General features: G+C 40.1%; 1 protein-coding gene across 2 annotated transcripts in view; it reads left to right on the forward strand.

Annotated features, from left to right (window-relative positions):
- Nucleotides 1–1,335: 1,335 nt before the first annotated feature.
- The window catches only part of EFHC1 (EF-hand domain containing 1), a 58,637-nt gene continuing 38,875 nt past the window's right edge, over nt 1,336–21,097 (forward strand). Inside the window, exons 1-5 of one of the 2 annotated variants that reach the window (XM_059178245.1) lie at nt 1,336–1,492; nt 9,977–10,198; nt 13,223–13,510; nt 17,526–17,675; nt 20,655–20,847. In XM_059178245.1, coding sequence (XP_059034228.1) covers nt 1,430–1,492; nt 9,977–10,198; nt 13,223–13,510; nt 17,526–17,675; nt 20,655–20,847 — 916 coding nt within the window. In that variant the 5' untranslated portion in view covers nt 1,336–1,429. The remainder of the gene's footprint in view (nt 1,493–9,976; nt 10,199–13,222; nt 13,511–17,525; nt 17,676–20,654; nt 20,848–21,097) is intronic. The other variant, XM_059178246.1, reaches the window with a different exon arrangement.

The raw sequence follows: 21,097 nt of genomic DNA on the forward strand, positions 1-21,097 counted from the left end.
CATGACGTGGAGTTAACAGTGTCTGCGGCAGGCTTGCTACTCTATCACATTCCTAAACTGGCTCCTCATCAGAAACAGCTGTTAAAAAAATCAGATTCCTGGGGTCTATTTCAGACCTAATGAATCCCATGTCCTGGCACCAGGGTTTTGTTCGTTTTTTGTTTTTATTTTTAAACTCCCCGGGGCTAACGGATAGGTTTTTTCCCCCGCTTTTCTGAAAATGCTTCAGGAACAGGATCATACTTCTTTTAAGAAATCATCATTTAAACAAGTTTTATAAAAATCCCCAAAGGTGAGAATGCCTACGATCCTGACGGTATTTCAACCCACTTACTCGCTTCTTCATTACTTAAGTTATCTCTTCGAAGGGGATGCATTTCCCCCTGTGGGTCGGATTTTTGCACTGCAGCGGCCGATCCGTATAGAGATGGGGAGAATTGAGGTAAGCACCCTATAGCTCTCCAGTCAATGAATATTGAGTGTCCTGGGGTGAATAGGCGAGGCCCAGCCTTCAAGAATTGGGAGGCTGGGCGCCTGGGTGGCTCAGTGGGTTAAGCCGCTGCCTTCGGCTCAGGTCATGATCCCAGGGTCCTGGGATCCAGTCCCGCATCGGGCTCTCTGCTCAGCAGGGAGTCGGCTTCCTCCTCTCTCTCTGCCTGCCTCTCTGCCTACTTGTGATCTCTCTCTGTCAAATAAATAAATAAATAATCTTTAAAAAAAAAAAAAAAAAAAGAATTGGGAGGCTGCAGAGCGGCTGTTGTTGACCGTAGGATAGAGAGAGGTGAAGATGGAAAATGATAATGTGGTAGTGGGAGGATCGGGGACGAGACGGTTCCATTAGTTCACTGAACATCCTTGAGCAAGAGATACAACCATGAATAATCCGCAGCCCCTGGCCCCCGGCCCCCAACAAGCCCCGGCACCGGGTGCCACTTTAAACCGGAACCAGTCATTTACACTCGGGTGCGAACCGGGACAAGAGCCCTTTGCCCAGGGCTCGGAGAAGAGGGGCCCGAGCTCACAGTGCGGGCGGGGAGCGGTGAGGACTGGGTGGACGTAAGGAAGCAGCTTCCCCGCCACTGTAACTCATCTAAGGGCCGGCTCCCACCCTCGGACCTCCGGCCCACGACCGCAGCCTCTTCGCAGTCACCTCCTCCCACCCCGCCCAACAGCTCCAACCTCCCCGCGCCTGTGGCTGCGGCTGCCTCTTCGCCTGGACGCCCGGCCCGCGGGCGGCGCACGCGCAGACGCTTCGCGCCCGCGCCTCAGGCCCCGCCCCCACGCGCGCCTCAGGCCCCGCCCCCACGCGGGCCTCGCCGGATGTTTGGCATCACCATGGAGCTTCGCGGGGCCGGCGGACGCGGCTCGTCGCCCGGGCAACCGGGAAGGCCAACGCTCCACCCAGGTGGCTGCGGCAAAAGCGGCCGCGATGGTGTCCAACCCTGTGCATGGCCTGCCCTTTCTCCCGGGCACGTCCTTCAAGGACTCCACGGTGAGGACTCCACCCCCTGGCAGCCTCGCAGGGCTCGCCCCTTGGTGCACCTGCCTTCTCCTCCACCCGGAATTGCTCTCTCCCTTCAGACCCGTCCTCTGCCCTCAACTTGTCTCTGTCCGCCACCACAGTTCCGTCGTCCTCCCCCTCCAGCCTCATCCTCTCTCTCCCATCCTTGGCTCTCCGCTCCTTCCTCTCTAGCTTTTTGACTCCATCCAGGCATTTATTGGCCGCCGTCGTTCTCGTCGTCCTCGCCCCGTTCTTGCCCTGCTCTTTCAGCTCCTGCCTCTTCCTCTAGATCTCTGTTTTACACCCCCCCCCCTTCCTCCCAAGCTCTGGCTAGGTTCCCCCCCAGCTCGTTCTCCCACACCGTACCCCTCTCTGCCCAGCTCCCTTCTTAGCCGCCCTCAGCCCCCCAGCCTAGCCCCCTTCACCCACTCAGCCTCCCTACATCTTGGTCCTCCTTCCCACAGCCCCATCCTGCCCATCTCCCAGGCACATCATTCCCGCTCGCCTCCTTCGCCTTCCGTATCCTGGACCCACTAAGCTAACCCCTCCCAGCTCCGTTTCCTGTCTCATACGTATCATTTCCACTCATTCTCTCCTTTCCACCGGGTGCTAGTAGCGGGTCCTCGTTTGTGCTCCTACCTAGCCCCACCCCCTTCCCGTTTAGCACTTTCGACTTTTCTACAACTTAGTCCCACCTTCTCCCCGTCCTGTTTTATCTTCGTTCTCAATTGCTGTTTCTCCAAAAGTTAGACTTTCAACACTTGCCTATCTTCCTCCCAAACCATCTCTCCCTGCTTTACAGGAGATCATTCCATTCCAATCCTTTCATTCACAATTGATTAGCTGTTTTTTTTTTTTCTTCCTTCCTGTACTCCTATTCTTTTCTAACATTTTAATGAAATATTCCTGATTTGATTATTTTGCTCCTTCCCTGCTTTAACTGTTTTGTGTTCTGTAGACAAAATTGAAGAGGAAAAGAAAAACTTTTTTCTCCCTTCTGACATGGCTTAGCCCTTGACAAAATTATTCGTATTTGTTTTGATTTTAACCTGGTTACAGAAATATGTTTGAAGATCAATGTTGAGATTCAGTAAACTATCATAGATAAGACAATAATAATTTGTATTTGTATAGTTTAATAACTTAAGCTAAAAGCTCCATTCCAGGGGTATGAAGGTAAGATAAAATATGTAGTCCATTTATTTTCTTTGGGAGAATGAATTGAAGTTGAAATTTTGGTGAAAGTCTGGATTCTGAGCTGCTTCTTCATAATTATCTCTGCATTAAGACACAGCATCATAGAGCTTTTCCTTCAGTGGACTTTTCCGTTCTATGTAAGTTAGAAAATGTAGGCACATTCCTGCCCTATGCAGGAGCAGCCTCAGCATTGGTGTTGGTGAGTGTGCATTACGAACAGGAGGGGTGAGTCGATTTGGGGGATTACACAGATGCAGACTGGAGGTCCCAGGCTCTGAGAATGTACATTGCTGTGCTTCATATAACATGAACTGTGCCTTGGACTTACTTTCTATTTTAAATAGACTGTCCAGGTGTCAACCTTTTGTCTTATTTGAAATTTGGAAAACATGGTCACTATCTTTATTTAGCACTGAAGAACTAGATGTGTATAACTCTCAAAGCATTCAGAGAATGAACCATAATGACTAAGAGGGATGGGGAGGCTACCCAGTCTCTGGTATTTTGTTAGACTAGCCTGAACAGACTAAAACAGTTTGTAAATATTTTCTCCCTTTCCCTAGGTCGCCTTGTCATTTTGTTGATTATTTCCTTTGCTGTACAGAAGCTTTTTTAATTTTATGTAGCTCCACTTGTTTATATTTGCTTCTGCTGACTGTGCTTTTGGTATTATATCTAGAAGTCCTTGTCAAAACTAATGTCAGGGAGCTTTTCCCCTTTTCTCCTTCAAGGAGTTTTACAGTTCCAGGTCTTACTTTTAAGTCTTCAATCACTTTGAGTTAATTTTTGTGAGTTCTATAAAATAGGGATCTGATTTCATTCTTTTGTGGGGATACCCAGTTTTCCCAGCCACTTACTGAAGAGGCTGTCCTGTCCCCAGTGTGTGTTCTTGGTACTCTTGTCAAAGATAGTTGACCATATATGCATGAGCTTATTTCTGGGCTCTATTCTGTTCCATTGGCTTATGTGTCTCTTTTTAAAAAAATTTTTTATAAACATGTAATGTATTATTAGCCCCAGGGGTACAGGTCTGTGAATTGCCAGGTTTATACACTTCACAGCATTCACCATATATGTGTCTCTTTTTATGCCAGTACCAGGTAGTTTTGATTATTGTAGCTTTGTAATGATAGCTTGAAATTAGAAAGTGTGATGCCTCCAGCTTTGTTCTTCTTTCTCAAGGCCGCTTTGGCTATTTGGGTTTTTTTTTTTTTTTTGTGGTTCCATGCAAATTTTAGGATTGTTTTTTCTATTTCTGTGAAACATGCCATTGAAGTATTTTATTGTTTTTGTGCTATTGTAAATGGAATTGTTTTCTTAATTTCAATTTCAGATAGTTTATTGTTAGTGTATAGGAACACAATTTTTCTCTGTATATTGATTTTGTATCCTGCAACTTTACTGAATTCATTGATTAGTTCTAACAGTTTTCTGGTGGAGTCTTTAGGGGTTTTAAATGTAAGATCATGTCATCTGAATGCAAAGAGGGTTTTACTTCTTCCTTTCCTAACTGGATGCCTCTTACTTCTTTCTGTTGCCTGATTGCTCTGGCCAAGACTTCTAGTTCTATGGTGAATAGGAATGGTAAGAGTGGACATCCTTGTCTTGTTCCTGATCTTAGAGGAAAAGTTTTCAACCCTTCACATCAAGTTTGATATTAGCTATGGACTTGTCACATGTGGCGTTTACTATGTTAAGGTATGTTCCTTCTATACTCCGTTTGTCAGATTTTTATTATGAATGGATGTTTTGTCAAACACTTTTTCTTCACCTATTGAGATGATCTTTTGATTTTTATCTTTCATTCTCTTAATGTGTTGTATAACAAGTACTGACGTGTATATGTTGAATCATCTTTGCATCTCAGGAATACTACTTCATCATGATATATGATCCTTTTAATGAGATGTTGAATGTGGTTTGCTAATATTTTTTTTTGCATCTATATTTATCAAGGATATTGATCTGTAACTTTCTTTTCATATAGTATCCTTATCTGGTGTTGATATCAGGGAGATCTTTCTCATTCCTTAATGCATGCATTTATCACTATAAAATCCTCTATTGGGACACCTGGGTGTCTTGGTAGGTTGGGTATCTGACTTTTGGTTTTGGCTTGGGTCATAATCTTTGGGTCGTGGGATTGAGCCCTGTGTTGGGTGCTGCCCTGGGCAGGGAGCCTTCTTGGGATTCTCTCTCTCCCTCAGTGCCCCACCTCCCACCTCCACAGCTCACTCACTCTCTCTCTCTCTTGCTGTCTAAAAAAAACAAAATACACACCCACACACCCACACACACCCTATTAAACTGCTTTTGCAGGTTCCCAAAGGTTTACATATATTATGCTTCTATTTTCATTTGTTTCAAGATACTTTTTGATTTCCGTTTTGATTTCTTCTTTGACCCACTGGTTGTACAAGAGTGTGTTATTTGATTTCTACATATTTGTGAATTTTTCAGTTTTCTTCTTGTTACTGATTTCTAGTTTCATACCATTGTGGTGCAAAAGCATAGTAGGTATGATTTCAATCTGCTAAGACTTGTTTTGTCACCTTTCATATAACCTATCCTGGAGAATGTTTGTAGACTTTAGAAGAATGTGTATTTTAGGGGTTTTGGGTAGATTTTTTTAATGTTTGTTTGGTCTAAAGTATGATTGAAATCCAACCTTTCCTTATTCATTTCCTATCTGATTTAGTCATCTGTTGAAATCCCTATTATTGTCTTGTTGGCTATTTCTCCCTTCAGATCTATTAGTATCTGCTTTGATGTGGGGTACATATGTATTTATGATAATTATATCTTTTCCCCTCTGTTTGTTTTATTTTAATTCCTGAATAATTAACATAAAGTTTTGTATTATTTTCAGGTGGTGGTTATATCTTCTTGATAAATTGATCCCCTTACCGTTATATAATGACCATCCGTGTTTCTTGGTAGCATTTTTGGCTTAAAGTCTATTTTGTTTGCTCTAAGTATAGTTACCCATGTTCTCTTTTGGTTTCTACTTGCATGGATTATCTTTTTCCATCCCTTCACTTTCAGTTTATGAGTGTGCTTCAAGCCAAAATGAGTCTCTCATAGTATAGGGCAACATATAGTTGGATCTTGTGGTTTTTTTTTTTAAAAATCGTCCAGCTTTTTGCCTTTGGATAGAGAATTCAATTCATTTATGTTTAGAGTAACTATTGATAGGTAAGGACTTACTAATGCCATTTTTTAAAAAAGATTTTGTTTATTTGTCAGAGAGAGAGAGCACAAGCAGGGAGAGCAGCAGGCACAGCAAGAGGCAAGCAGAGGGAGAAGCAGGCACCCTGCTGAGCAGACAGCCTGACATGGTACTTGATCCCAGGACCCAGGGATCATGACGGAAGCCGAAGGCAGACGCCTAACCAACTGAGCCACATGGGCATCCCTACCACTTTAAGTTTTCTGGCTGTTTTGTAGTTCCCTGTTCCTTTCTTCCTATCTTGCTGTCTTCCTTTGTGAATTGATGATTAGTCATAGTAGTATCTTTGATTTCTTTCTCGTTTTTTGTGAAGCTGCTGTAGATTTTTGCTTTGTGGTTAGCATGAGACTCACATGAAACATATGTAACAATCTACACTGATAGCAGTTCAGCCTTGATCATATATAAACACCCTATCCTTATCATCATATCTCCTTTCACTTTATGTTTTTTGATGTCATCATTTACATCTTCTTATGTTTTGCATCCACTAACAGATTATTGGAGCTAGAAAGGTTTTCAATACTTTTCCTTTAATCTTTGTACTAGAATGAAGAAGTGAACACATCACTATGTTACAGTATTAGGATATTCTGAATCTGACTATATGCTCACCTTTATCTATGTGTTGTGTATTTTCATGTTACTAATTAATGCCTTTTTGTTTCAACTTGAAGAACTTCTTTCAGCATTCCTCATAAGGCAGGTTTAGTGGCAATGAATCCTCTCTTTGTTTATTAGGGAATGTCTTTATCTTGCCTTCCTTTCTGAAGCACATTTTCCCTGGGTAAAATATCCTGGGTTGGCAGTTTCTTTTAACACTTAGAATGGATGATCCCATTCTCTCCTGGCCTGCAAGATCTCTGGTGAGAAATCTGATCATTTATGGAAGTTCCTTTGTATGAGTTTCTTTCTTTACTGCTTTTGAAATTCTCTCTTTGTCTTTGATTTTAGACCACTTTATTATCATGTGTCTTGGAGAAGATGATTTAGATTGAAATTATGAGTACCAATAACTTCACAAACTTGAGTGTCCAGATCTCTACCCAGGCTTGAGAAGTTCTCAAACATTATTTCTTTAAATAAGCTTTCTGCCTCTTTCTGTCTTTTCCTTCTAGAAAAGGATATAGTGACACATATGTGATTTTTCTTGTCGGTATCCCATAAGTCCCATAGGCTTTCTTCATTCCTTTTCACTCTTTTTTTTTTTTTCTCCTCTGATTTGTTAACTTCAAGTTATTTGCCTTTAGCTTACAGATTCTTTCTTTTGCTTGTTCAAATCTTCTTTTGAAGTTATAGTTGAATTCTTCAGTTCAGTCATGGTGTTCTTCAGCTCCAGAATTTCCATTTGGCTCTTTTTAATGTTTTCTACGTCTTTGTAGAATTTCTCACTTTGTTCCTTTATTGTTTTCCTGATATCATTAAATTGCCCATCTCTGTTCTTTTGTAGGTCTCTGAGCATCTTTAGGAGAATTTTGAATTTTTTTCATTAGGCAATTCCTGGTTCTTCATTTCTTTGGGACGAGTTATTATAAGTGGTGAAATCATGTTTCCCTGGTTCTTCATGATCCCTGTATCTTGCGTAGGTGTCTTCACATAAAGAATCAGCTACCTCTTCCAGACTTTATGGACTGACTTTGGTATGGGATGACTTTCACCTATAGGTGGAGGCATGCTGAAGCTTGCTGTGTTCCTGGGCCTAGTGGTATAGGACTCCAAGGGCAGGGCTATATGGTACTGGGTTCATGTTTAGGGGGCATGATGTCTCTCTAGCGCAGGCCACTGGGGTCTATGGCACTGACAACTGTGTGGCCCTTGACAGGTGCTACAGGGTGTGCATAGTGGCTGCAAGGGCTGTTGGGGTCTTTGGCAACCTCCAGGTCCAGCAGCTAGGGAGCAGGGCAAGCAGCAGTGGTGACTGGAGTAGGTAGGGGTACACATAATTGGCTGTAGGGTGCCAACTGGCCAATTGGTGCCTATGTAATGGCAGGGGCCATTTGCAGACATACACAGAGTGGTGGGAAGCAGAGAAGGCAAACGACAGGGCCAACTATGAGCCCACTGGCAGGAGGCCCTGGTTGGGCTGCACACTCTCCCTCGAACATGCACACTTCAGTGGAGGCCTGTGATGAGGGTTGGGCGATGTGCAGATGCACAGCTGGAGGGGCTAGTTCCAAGTGCATGAATGGGGGAGGGGTCAGCCAGAGGGTGTCTGTGCTGGCATCTTGCAGTCCAGCAGCTGCAGAGGCCTGAGCTGACTGCCGGTGTGGTTCCCAGGCTCTGGTGGGGATATGGGGAGGGGAGGAAAGGGAAGGGGCTCTGATGCCTGGAATAATCAATGCCTCTGGGATGAAAGCTGATGAAATCTGAGAGGGTACGAAGTGGCTGCAAATATCCTGGCCCTTGGCTTTGGGTCAGTGGTAAGATCTGCTGGGTTTATCTGCAGAGCAGGTGTCTACACACCATGGTCACTTCCACTGAGGGGCTGCTGCCAGTAGCCCTTACTTTTGTTTCCGGGTTCCTAGCTGGCCTTATACTTTTCAGCTTTGCTGGTCTAGATGGGAGGAAACTGACGTGGGATTTTTGTGGACTACCCCAAAAGATTGGAGAAGCTGGTTGCTCTTCCATCCTGGCCAGGGGACCTCTTTCTGGCCAGGAAGTTCCCTCCTGACACTGAGCAATGCTGGCTTGGAGGATGAGGTGATGCGGGCAAAATGAAGTCTTCCTTCTCCTTGAGTAGTTATTCTCAGGTTTTTTGTTCCACTGTGTTCCTAAAACAACCTAACTGAACTCCAAATCTCTTCTAGAGCTGCTTTTGTCTATGGATAATCGTCTAATTGTTGATCTTTATGGAGGGGTAGGGAGGCTGGGGTGTTGTATGTTACCATTTTGGTCTCTCCTTTGCCTTCAAAAATATTTCCTTTACACTTCCTTCTTTTTTTATTTAATCTTTTGTTTTTTTTTTTTCCAATTGCCAAAAAAAGCTCATTATAAAAAAATCAACATAATTCAGAAATAATACAGAGAACATTATCCAAATCCAGTTTCTTTTTGTGTACATGTTTACATGCTTCTAATTATAGTATACATATAATTTTAAAAAATTTTAAAAAATATTTTATTTATTTATTTGAGACAGAGAGAGAGCACAGGTGGGGAGAAGGATCAGAGGGAGAGGGGAAAGTAGACTCCCCACTGAGCAGGGAGACTGAGGTGGGGCCCATTCCCAGGACCATAAGATCATGACCTGAGCTGAAGGCAACTGCTTAACCGGCAAAGCCACCAGGCACCCTATAGTATACATATAATTTTATATGCTGCTCTTTTTGACTTATTAAATCACAAACATTTTTCACAGATTGCCACGTGGTCTTTAAAACCAATATTTTAATGGCTGCATCATAGTTCATAAAGTGAGTTTTCCATTATTAACTCATATGTGTGCCTTTTATATTGTTTCTAGTGTTTTACTATTATAATTAACATTATAATGATCAGCTTTAGGCATATTGTTCTTTGCCATGATTTGGCTTATATTTTTAAAATAAAGGATCAAAGGTAGAATTATTAAGTTTAAGACTTTAAATATATAATACTTGCTTTCCAAAGAGTTATATGAATGTATCTGTGTTACTATAACAAGAAGGGCCTTTTATTTTGAGTAAAAATTCATTTCATAGAGTCACATCTTCTAAGTTCCATGGTTTCTGAACAGTAGATAAGATTAAAAACATAGAAAGAATTAAGTGAAAGATTAAGAGTATAGATAAGGCAATATTTTAGTTTCTAATGAAATGTGAGCTGGTAATTAAATTGGGCATTCTGGAACATGGCTTTAAGTTTTGTTTTAAGCTCAGGCTGCTGCTTTTCTCCTTGTTCCTGACCAGGTGTTTAGCCCAAAATATTAGAAGCCTCTGGTATAGGTAAGCTTTTGATACAAGGTTTGTGATGTTTATAAGGTTTAAGTTATGATGTTTCTGAAAGTTAACTCTTTTACCTAACACATATTCATAAAATATTATTAATGAAACACTTCTTTTGTTATTCAGAAAACAGCATTTCATAGAAGCCAGACGCTGGGCTACAGGAATGGCTATGCAGTTGTTCGACGTCCAACGGTTGGGATAGGCGGGGAGCGGCTCCAGGTCAACCAGCTGTCCCAGGCTGAGCTGGATGAGTTGGCCAGCAAGGCACCAATTTTAACTTATGGCCAACCTAAGCAGGCCCCACCTGCACAATTTATTCCTGCACATGTGGCTTTTGACAAAAAGGTATCATCTGGGATTTCAGGATACCCTTGAATTCAGATTTCTGAGAGCCAACTGTTTGCAGAAAAGTCAACAGCAAACCACAGGTTTTCCAGAGGGCTCTGAGGAGAAAATTGTTCAAATGCCTCAACCTTTAGTCATAGACAGCTGAACTCAGGATTGAAAGAGGCTTTCTTTAGTCAGGAAGCTTATTACAGAAAATAATTCCCTGTAGACTTCTCTGAAATATTTTCCAAATACAGTTAAAGAAAAGTTGGATGAAGTCTGAATTCTTGAGTTTGTATTGCTCCACGTTTACCTGCTCTGTGCTGTCTACTTTTTGGAAGGCTTATTGGTACTGATGCACATTCTTAGCCTTTGTGAAATGCAAAATGTCATCATGGTAACAACTCCATCTTTTTTCAGTTTTCGCCAGGCTGTTTCCCATAAGTTTTTATTTTTCAGGGAATGTTTCAGGTTTAGCATAATATAACCAGAGGGTACGGTAACATTTTCATTTCTGTCTCATTTACCCTTACGCTTTTGTAATGTGAGCTATTTTATTTCCATCTGTTGACATTTCCATATCATCCCTAATTTTCCTTGTCAGTGAGCCTCCTCTTTAAATTAAGGTGAGGTAGTCCTAACCCTGCCATACAACAGAATCCCTAGTGGGACTTTTAAGAAACTGAGATGTCACCCTAACCCTCATCGATCTTAATCTCCGGATGATTTTTATGTATAACTGAGACTGAAAATGAATGACCAGATTTTACAAGTTAAGTCTCCTAATTTACTCCTAGCCTGTTTTCTTTCTGTCTTTTTTGGGTCTTTTTTTCATTTTATTCTTTTTGTTAAATGTCTATACAGTGTTCATCTAGCTAGTCAACTTTAATTGAGTACCTATTGAAACTAGAGGCTGGAAGATAGAAAATAACCTGGTGGTGGAATTATACTATTTACATTCATAGTCACTTAGTGTAAAAAATTTTTTTAAATGTCTCAGCCAGAATCCATATCATCCCCCTTGCCCCATCTCAGTGAACTCATCTGTTAGGAACACATTCACATATCCATTCAGAGGCTGAACCTGAACAGCATCAGGTATATGGCTGGGTATTTCTTTACCTTTTTCTTATTTCTCTGTGAGTCTACAGATAGTTTCAGCCCCACTTGTGCCCCTAACCCTGAGTTTGACCTCAAGCAAGTCAATCTACCACTCTGAGTCTCGTTTGTAAAATGAGGAAGGTTCAATTAGCTGATCATTTCTGGCTCTCGTGTTTTATATATTTATATATCTGTGGCTCAAGCACAGACCATTTCATGCATGAATTAGTGATCATGTTCCCATTTCAGTACTTTGCAGTCAATCTAAAAATGTTACCTGAAACTGATCTTTTATCTTTTGCTTTTACTGTATTAGCTTTCTCCTTTAAAAATTCCATTCCATTCATGCATTTCACCTTTTTATTAAGAGTTTTAAGGTTTTATTCCATTATATGCATATTTCACCTATGCCGTTGCCCGATCTCTTTTGGTTTTTAATCTTATTTTTCCACAGTAGACACTAATCCTTTTTAGCAATAGCACTCATGTATAAAATAATGCATCTTCCCATTCATCAAGCCATATTTGTGTTTTCATTAAACAGTCTTCTTGTTCCAGTGGAACTTCTAGTTCCAGTGAAGGTTTAGGTTCACACCCTTGTCTACCTACAACACCATTCTAGTATTTTTCTCTTCAGGGGAGGAAATTTGCAAAATAAAGTCAGGATAAAAGAAAGTTTTAAAATTAATCCGAAAGCTTGTCAACTCAAGCTTTTGATATTATAAAATGTTTTTAAATATGCACTAGAATGTGCCATTTTTACTCCCCACTGATGCTCCCTAGAGGTCCTAGGGTTTGCTCTATCTGTCATGTATATTTCTGAGTGCAGTGAGGGTGTGTTTATGTGCCACCCAAAGAGTCTATGCTGCATTGATGATTTGAGTCACATTCATATGAATTCTCTAAGAATGAATATGTCATTAATATGCATTTACAGGGGACTCTCCTAAAGAAAATGGACTTGAGGCTTTGTTTTCATTTTGAAACCAAAGGTTATAGTTTTGTCCAAATTTTTGAGTCTGCAGAAATTCTAAGATTTTTGACATAGAAGTGAAGTTAGTGAGGTTAAGGTCTTTAAGCCATCTCATCAAGGACCACATTACTACGTAGTCTGTATGTACTTTGAAGTACCTAGAGCAGACTTCAGCAAACTTTTTCTGTGAAGGATCAAATAGTAAATATTTGAGGCTTTGTAGCTATCTTAGTCAACTTGAGCTGCCGTAATAAAATACCATATACTGGTGCCTTACATAATAAAAATTAATTTTCTCATTCTGATTAAATTTCTGGTGAGGGCTCTCTTTCTGGATTTAGATAGCTGCTTTCTTGCTATGTCCTCATGTGACCTTTCCTCAGGGTGGGTCTGCTGAGAGATAGGTCTTCCCCTCCTTACAAAGCCACCAATTCATTTGGTTCAGGGCCCCACTGTTGGGACCTCACTTAAGCTTAATCACTCCCTAAAGACTTTGTCTCCAGGTACAGTCGTATTAAGGGTTAGAGCTTCCTCATACAAATTTTTGGGGGGAGGGAGACGAAATTCAGTCCATAGTAACAGCCCATGTGGTCTCTATCACAACTGCTCAAACCTACCCTTGTAATGGGAAAGCAGTCATTGGCAAATACCTGCTAATTATTTACATAATTATTTGTAGGTACTGAAATTCAAATTTTGTATCATTTTCATGTGTTTTGAGTTTTATTGTTTTGATTTTTTAAATAATTTAAATATGTAAATAAAACGTTCTTAGATTGGCAGTCATACAAAATCAGGTGGCAGGGATAGATGGGTCCCACGGGCCATGGTTTAACACCCTTCAGTTTAGAAAATAGGAGTGATGAGTATTTATTCTCCCAGAGTGGTTCTCTTTAGAGGAAGGCACTGGATGTTTTTTGGATGAGAGACTAATGCAATGCCATTTTCCCCTTCCTTGTGTGTTATAGGTGCTGAAATTTGCTGCCTATTTCCAAGAAGATGTTCCTATGTCAACTGAGGAACATTATAGGATTCGTCAAGTGAACATTTACTACTATCTGGAAGATGACAGCATGTCTGTCATGGAACCTGTTGTGGAAAACTCTGGGATCCTTCAAGGCAAGTTAATCAAACGCCAGCGGCTAACCAAGAATGACCAGGGAGACCATTACCATTGGAAAGACCTAAATCGAGGAATAAACATTACAATTTATGGCAAAACTTTCCGCATTGTTGACTGTGACCGATTCACACAGGTATAGTATACATTTCCGGAAATTGTGGTGTCTGAAGCATCATTCTAATTTACAGAAGGATATGTTTCATTTATAAGGGTAAGAGGAGGGGAGCCTGGGTGGCTCAGCCAGTTAAGCATCTGCCTTGGGCTCAGGTCATGATCTTGGGGTCCTGGGATCCATCCCTGTGTGGGACTCCCTGCTTGGTGGGCAGTCTGCTTGTCCCTGTCCCTCCCATCCCTGCTTGTGCTCTCTCCCTCTCAAATAAACAAATAAAATCTTTAAAAAGGAGAAGAAAAATATAAGGGTAAGAGGAGGACTCTGGTAATCTGTCCTGTATGGATTATTATGTAGGTTAATGAGGTGTTTGTGTGTGCATTGCTGTGTGTCAACACAGTGTAGTGACATCACTTTTTTCACAATGATATGGCTACATATCCATTCAGATAAAATTAAACTTGCACCATAGCTGAATCATTTGATAAGAAACCAGTTCCCATGCCAGTTCACGTGGAGAATAGGGGAGGTAACACCCTTGATGGGACAGAAATATGAAAGAGGAATTGGATGATTTATCTGAAGTTTGAGTTGCAAAAGTAATATTACCTTTATTAGCAGATATGAGCCTAACATTTTTTTGTGCAATTCATATTTTTCCTGTAAGTCATACTTGCTATATTTGGGAGAAACTTGCTATCTAAAGATTTCTGGAAATAAAACAATTTTTAAAGGAGAATGCTTGTTTATATCAAGAAGAATTCTTCATTTCCTCTATTTCATAAGTATAGATTTTTGACACATTGTTAAAAAGTTATGTGTACATATATAGACTCAGGAGAATCCTTTCTTTAGCACAAAATGTAGGTATTAGAAAGTCAGTTCTGAATTTTCTGAATTTGTCTTAGATTAAATAATTTCTAGAAGCAAAGATATGTTTCTGAATTATTTTGTACCTTTAATCCCATGTTACCAAATGCCACATGTGATTAATCTTTACCACATACTGAGTTCCTGTGAATTCACTCATTTAATGCTTTACATTTAATAATTTACTTAGTAAATACTTACTGGGTGCCTGCTCTGTGCCAGGCATGGTTCTAGGTGCCAAATACATAGACTTGCCCTTATAAATGCTATTACATTCTGGCTGGAGGAGACAAAAATAAGCAGACAAGTATGTAACATGTCAGATGCTGCTTAGAGCTTCAGAAGAAACTAGAGCAGAGAAGAGGGAAGGGGAAGCAGAGGGAACTTCTGTGTGAAGAGGCTGGTCAGGAAGGCCTCACTGATAGGATGACAGATGAACAGGGCGCCTGGGTAGCTCAGTCATTAAGTGTCTGCCTTTGGCTCAGGTCATGATCCCTGGCTTCTGGATCGAGCCTGCCTTGGGCTCCCTGCTCAGCAGGAAACCTGCTTCTCCCTCTCCCACTCCCCCTGCCTATATTCCCTCTATTGCTGTGTCTCTCTCTGTCAAATAAATAAATAAAATCTTTAAGAAAAAAAAAAAGATAGCAGATGAACAGAGACCTCAAGGAAGTAAAGGAAGGAGCCCTGGCATCCGTGCCATCCCAAAGCAACAGTGACAAACAGTGCAGAAGGTAGAGGTGCTCGACCATCTTTGGAAAAACAGATTTTTCTCTCTCATTTTTTAGGTTTTTGAGGCAGTTTCAGAATTGTATACTGAGGAATTATAAAATATTATTTAGGGATGCCTGGGTGGCTCAGTGGGTTAAAGCCTCTGCCTTCGGCTCAGGTCATGATCCAAGGGTCCTGGGATTGAGTCCTGCATCGGGCTCTCTGCTCCCTCCTCTCTCTCTCTCTGCCTGCCTCTCTGCCTACTTGTTATCTCTGTCTGTCAAATAAATAAATAAAATCTTTTAAAAAATATTATTTAAATTTCAGGTACTGGGATAATTTTTACAGTTGTCTCTTTATGAACAATTTGAATATCAGCAGTTCATTGCTGTGCAGTAATTCAACTCTCCTAAAGAGATACGCTTAACCGACTGAGTCACCCAGTCACCCCAACTCTCATTGTTGATGGCAGTTCTGTTCTAGGAAGTCACCACGAGCCCTTAATCATTAGCAACTATGGATCCATCACTCCTAGGAAAAATAAGGAGTTAGGTTTCTATAACTTTCTTTAATGTGTGTTTCTGTTTAAAGATGCCATGTTTAAAATATTCTGTTGATTCATGAACAGGTTGGCAGCACTGGAGCTCATGCCTGAAGGGAGCGTAGCTCACACATAGACTTTCTCCTGAAGGAATGTCACGGCGACCTCTGTGTGTGTGTGTTGCTAAAAAGTACATAACATAAACGTGACCCCTAGATCTAGACTTTATTACCAGTAGTATAGCAGGTGTGAATCCTACCCCATATATGCATGTGTGTGGGAAATACTGTTTTGTGTTTTAAAAAATAACTTAAAACCTACTTGAGCTGCCATCCAACTGGGCTGCTGTTTCTATTCACCCTCAGCTTTGCCAAAAATTCCAAGCCCTAAGAACAACAAGACGGCACACCCAGGCCTGCTGCGGTCATACAGGCAGGGTCCATAGGCTGTCTGTGAGCAAGGGCACCTCCTGGATGCTTTGATGCTAGGTCAGATACCGAGACCCCGAATGCCTGAGACTTATGTGCCTGACCCGCTGCACGTGTGCTGTGAGCATCCCTAAGCACACGTGGGGAGTCTTGCTCTTCTGAGACCCATCAACTTGTGTCTGTTTTCCAGTCTCGGAGAATTTCCCCCTTTTTCTCTCCTTGCCTTCAAAGACATTCCCTTCTTTCCGGTCCTTTTGAGATACCTCAGAATAATCTCTTCAAAGAGTTTAGGCCTTTCCTAAGAGATAGGAAGAATAGTCAACTTCAGGAAGCTTCTGCATTCCTGCCCAAATCCCCAAGGTAAGGTTAACAGAGGGCCTGGTCTGTTGAAAGCAACAGAAAGAGTAAAAATCCCATTAAATACCTCAATCAATAATCCTGCTACACTAATACATCATTTCAAGGGAGAGGAGAATAGTGTTAGTCATTATCTCTGGCTCAGTAGTTTTAATAGACATTGAGATCACAGTGTTTTAATATTGAAAGATATTGGAGACTGTTCAGTGAAACTTTAAATACTAAGGTTACAAGCTAGTTAGCAGCAGAGCTAATATTAGAACCCAAATATTTTGGTTCTGGGTCCTGTATATTTTCGATTGAATTGTCCAAAAGCACATGACACAATTCCCAAAAGAAACCCATATTTCAGATTAATTTCTAATTCTAGAATGTAAACAGACCCCATGCCATTGTTCTTTTCTCATTACTAAAAAATATACAGCTTATTGTCCTGCTTTTATGAAGAAGAAATGCCAAGTTGTATTAAAAGATATAGTTCCTGAAAATATTGTATTTACTTATAATTAGCAAATCAAACAAGATCATGTTAAGTTCAGATGCTTTCCTTAACTTTATCTGGTGAGATTTGAGTACTTGGCTTGTCTCTCCTATTTTGCTACAGTATTTTCTGGTCTAAAATAACCAGTGATTCTTTTCCTTCTTAGAGGCGGGTGGAGATGGGGACTTAATCAGATAATTGGTTTTGGTGAGTTGGAAAGTTGGGAATTTGATTTCAGCTTAACTTAGCTTGCCCCCATATCTGATATGAATTACATATTGTTTGAAACTGTGGTTGGGTTTCAGATGTGTGTATGTAAGCAACCCCAGGACTTACTCTGTTCTTGGGCATCTAACTGAATTTCATTGATCTAAATTCATATTTGGAGCCAGATACCTTATTATTATGTCTTCCAGTTAACTTAGCATATTGCCTAGAAGCTTTATAATATTTATCAGTAATTACCAGTTGTTATCTGCATCATAGTGTTGGGTCAGTTGGAGGCTTAGTGCAGCTAAGATTTGCCTCACACTGAAGCTAATGATTAATTTGGACAATGGCATAGAAATGATTATTATGCTTCTCTTTATACCATCAGTTATTACTTATGGAAGCTTCAAGAAAGATGATCATTATTACTTTTGCATGATGTAGGTATTTTTAGAAAGTCAAGGAATTGAATTAAATCCTCCAGAGAAGATGGCTCTTGATCCTTACACTGAACTCCGGAAACAGCCTCTTCGTAAGTATGTCACCCCATCGGATTTTGACCAACTGAAGCAGTTTCTCACCTTTGATAAACAAGTAAGTAACTAAGCACGTCAGTGGCTTTGCTCATCTCCAAATGTTATGCATGTTTATTAGCCAACTGTTCTGGTAGATGTGTGTTTTAAAATGTTACATCGGTAATTAGCCATTTGGAGACAATGCTATCTTTCTGGTTTCATTTAGAGTTGGAGGAACAGGAATGTCCAAGTATTGTATTAGAGACCGAGACCCAAAGATGTTAGGGAGTTAAGTCCTAGGAGTTCCACCAAACTTTTCAGTCTTAAAGCAATTCCTGAGCTATGTCTGCTTCCCACTTCACATTTCCAACCGATTGCTTCTTTTCCCAAATAGGAGTTCATTTTATAACCTTCTTTGGGAAACCCTAACTGATTTATTGGGAAATTTCAAAGCTATTTCATCTAGGTAGGTTTCCAATGATAAAATAGTAATTTCACAGAAATCCCATCGCAGATGCTTTCTTGTTAAATTTTATATGAATGTCTGAGTACAGAGGAGTCTAGGTGTTTTCCAGCTTTGTTCCAACCATCCTATCCTCCCCACTGTGGGTTGGTGTGTGGGGGCAGATTTGCTCTTCTCCTTTCTGTACAAAAGATGGGGAGATCATTCTCAGTGCTGCTTTGCTGTGGGTGTTCTCTCAGAAATGTAATTCCTTTTACTTCAGAAGAATTTGCCTAGCACTAACATCTTTTAAGGACATTCTATATATCAATCATATATCTGTTATTCTTTTGTCTTTAAAGATTGTGTTGTTGATACTGTTACTAGAAGAGATATGTTGATGGATAAAAAGGACTGATTAATAAATGAAAATTCTTTCAATACTAATTACATATAAACTGTTTACATATACCTTTATTAATAAATATAAGCCCCTGTATAAAACATGCTGCTCTTTTTTTTCTTGTTTGTTGTTGTTGTTGTTGTTTATTGAGGTATAATTGATGTAGATTATATTAGCTTCAGGATATAACATGGTGATTTGACAATTGGATACATTGCAAAGTTATCACCACAATAAGTCTAGTTACCATCTGTCATATTACAAAGTTAATATAATATTATTGACTATATTCCCCATTCTGTACATTACGTTCCCATGACTTATTTATTTTATAACTGGAAGTTTGTACTTCTTAATCTCCTTCACCTACTCCACCCATTCCCCCCCAACCTGCACCCCAAGCTCCCTACCCTCTGGCAACCACCAGTCTGTTTTCCATATCTATGAGCTGGGTTCGGTTTTGTTGTTTTTTTAGATTCTACATATAAGTGATATTAAGCAATATTTGTCTTTCTCTGTCTGACTTGTTTCACTTAGCATAATACCCTCAAAGTTCATCCATGTTTTTGCAAAGGGCAAGACTTCATTCTTTCATATGGCTGAGGAATATTCCATTGTATGTATAAATCACATCTTTCTCCATTAATCGTTTGGTGGACAGGTTATTCCCAAATCTTGGCTATTATAAATAATGCTGCAATGAACTTGGGATGCTTATATCTTTTTGTATTAGTGTTTCATTTTCTTTGGAGGCTACCTAGTAGTGGAATTGCTGGATCATATGGTATTTCTATTTTTAATTTTCTGAGGCACCTCATATTGTTTTCCATAGTGGTTGCACCAGTTTACATTCCTACAACAGTGTACAAGGGTTCCTTTTTCTCCAGCCAGCACTTGTTATTTCTTGTCTTTGGGATGATAGCCATTCTAACAAGTGTAAGTTGATATCTCATTGGTGTTTTGGTTTGCATTTCTCTGATGATTAATAATGTTGAGCATCTTTTTATGTGCCTGGTGGCCATTTGTGTCTTCTTCGGAAGAATAACTATTCAGATCCTCTGCCAATTTTTTTTTTTAAGATCAGAATTTGTGGGGGTTTTTTGTTATTGAGTTGTAGGAATTCTTTATATATTTTGGATGTTAATCCCTTCTGTATCAGATATAATTTGTAAATATCTTCTCCCTTTCAGTAGATTACCTTTTCACTTTGTTGGTAGTTTTCTTCATTGTATAAAGACTTTTTAGTTTGATGTAGTCTCATTTGTTTATTTTTGTTTTTGTTTCCCTTGCCTTTGGAGTCACATCTAAAGAAACATGGCTCAGATCAATGTCGACAAGCTTACTGCCTCTGTTTTCTCCTAGGAGTTTTATGGCTTCAGATCTTTAATCTATTTGGAGTTTATTTTTGTGTATGGTGGTCTATGAGAAAGTGGTCTAGTTTCATTCTTTTGCATGTAGTTGTCCACAGTTTTCCCTGCATCATTTATTGAAGAGACTATCTTTCCCCATTGTATATTCTTGCCTCATTTTTCATAAATTAATTGACCATAGAAGTGTGAGTTTGTTTCTGGGCTGTCATTTCTGTTCTGTTGATCTATGTGTCTTTTGCCAGTACCATACTGTTTTGATTACTATAGTGTTGTAGTATAGTTTGAGATCAGGGAACATGATACCTCTGCCTTTGTTTTTTTTCAAGAGTTTTTTGGGCTATTCAGGGCCTTTTAGGGTTCCACACAAATTTTAGGATTCTTTTCTCTAGTTCTGTGAAAAATACCATTGGAATTTTGATAGGAATTGCATTAAATCTGTAGGTTGCTTTAGTTAGTATGGACATTTTAACAATATTAATTCTTTTATGGTGAGCACAAAATATCTCTCCATTTATTTGTGTCTTCTTCAGTTTCTTTCATCAGTGTCTTATAGTTTCCATTGCTTTTTTAATTCGGCTTCTCTTTCACTGACTAATATTTTGGATGAAAGTGAATTCTGCTTTTTCAGTACAAACTTATAAGCCTGCTATTTAATACTTTCCAGCTGTTGACATCTGGTATATAATTTCGGATGTTTTTGTATCTTTGGTGAATTTTTTTTATGAGATTACTTCATAGTTTTTGTAGCTTTTTCCATCATTGTCTGATATATGAATGCCAAAGTACTTAAGTTAATCTCTCCACTTGTAGAATTCTTAAGTCACTACTTTGGGTTCTTCAAAGGTTCTTCGATTCTATGCAATCTGGGATGATACAGACAGCATGTTTGGTGAATGTCGGACCTACATCATTCATTACTATCTTATGGATGACACAGTGGAAATTCGAGAAGTCCATGAACGAAATGATGGGCGAGATCCTTTCCCACTCCTGATGAACCGCCAGCGCATGCCGAAGGTTTTGGTGGAGAATGCAAGTATGTTTATTCAGTTTATCCTCCATAATTGGGACATCTTCTGGATTTCAAAGGAGTTACTTAATCGGTATGGTCATTCCCTTTACTCTTGGGAGGTTCTTGCTGTGTTCTTGAGGTACTCAAAAAATGACTTTCCCATAATTCCCCCCATTGCTTGCTCCACAGTCTAGGCTTGCCTCCAAAATGGTCTGGTGGAGATGGCTGATACCCAAATCAAGGAAACAACCAGAATAGCAGTGGGAAAGTCATT

The sequence above is a fragment of the Mustela lutreola genome, chromosome 6, assembly GCF_030435805.1.
Source record: "Mustela lutreola isolate mMusLut2 chromosome 6, mMusLut2.pri, whole genome shotgun sequence".
Lineage (NCBI taxonomy): Eukaryota > Metazoa > Chordata > Mammalia > Carnivora > Mustelidae > Mustela > Mustela lutreola.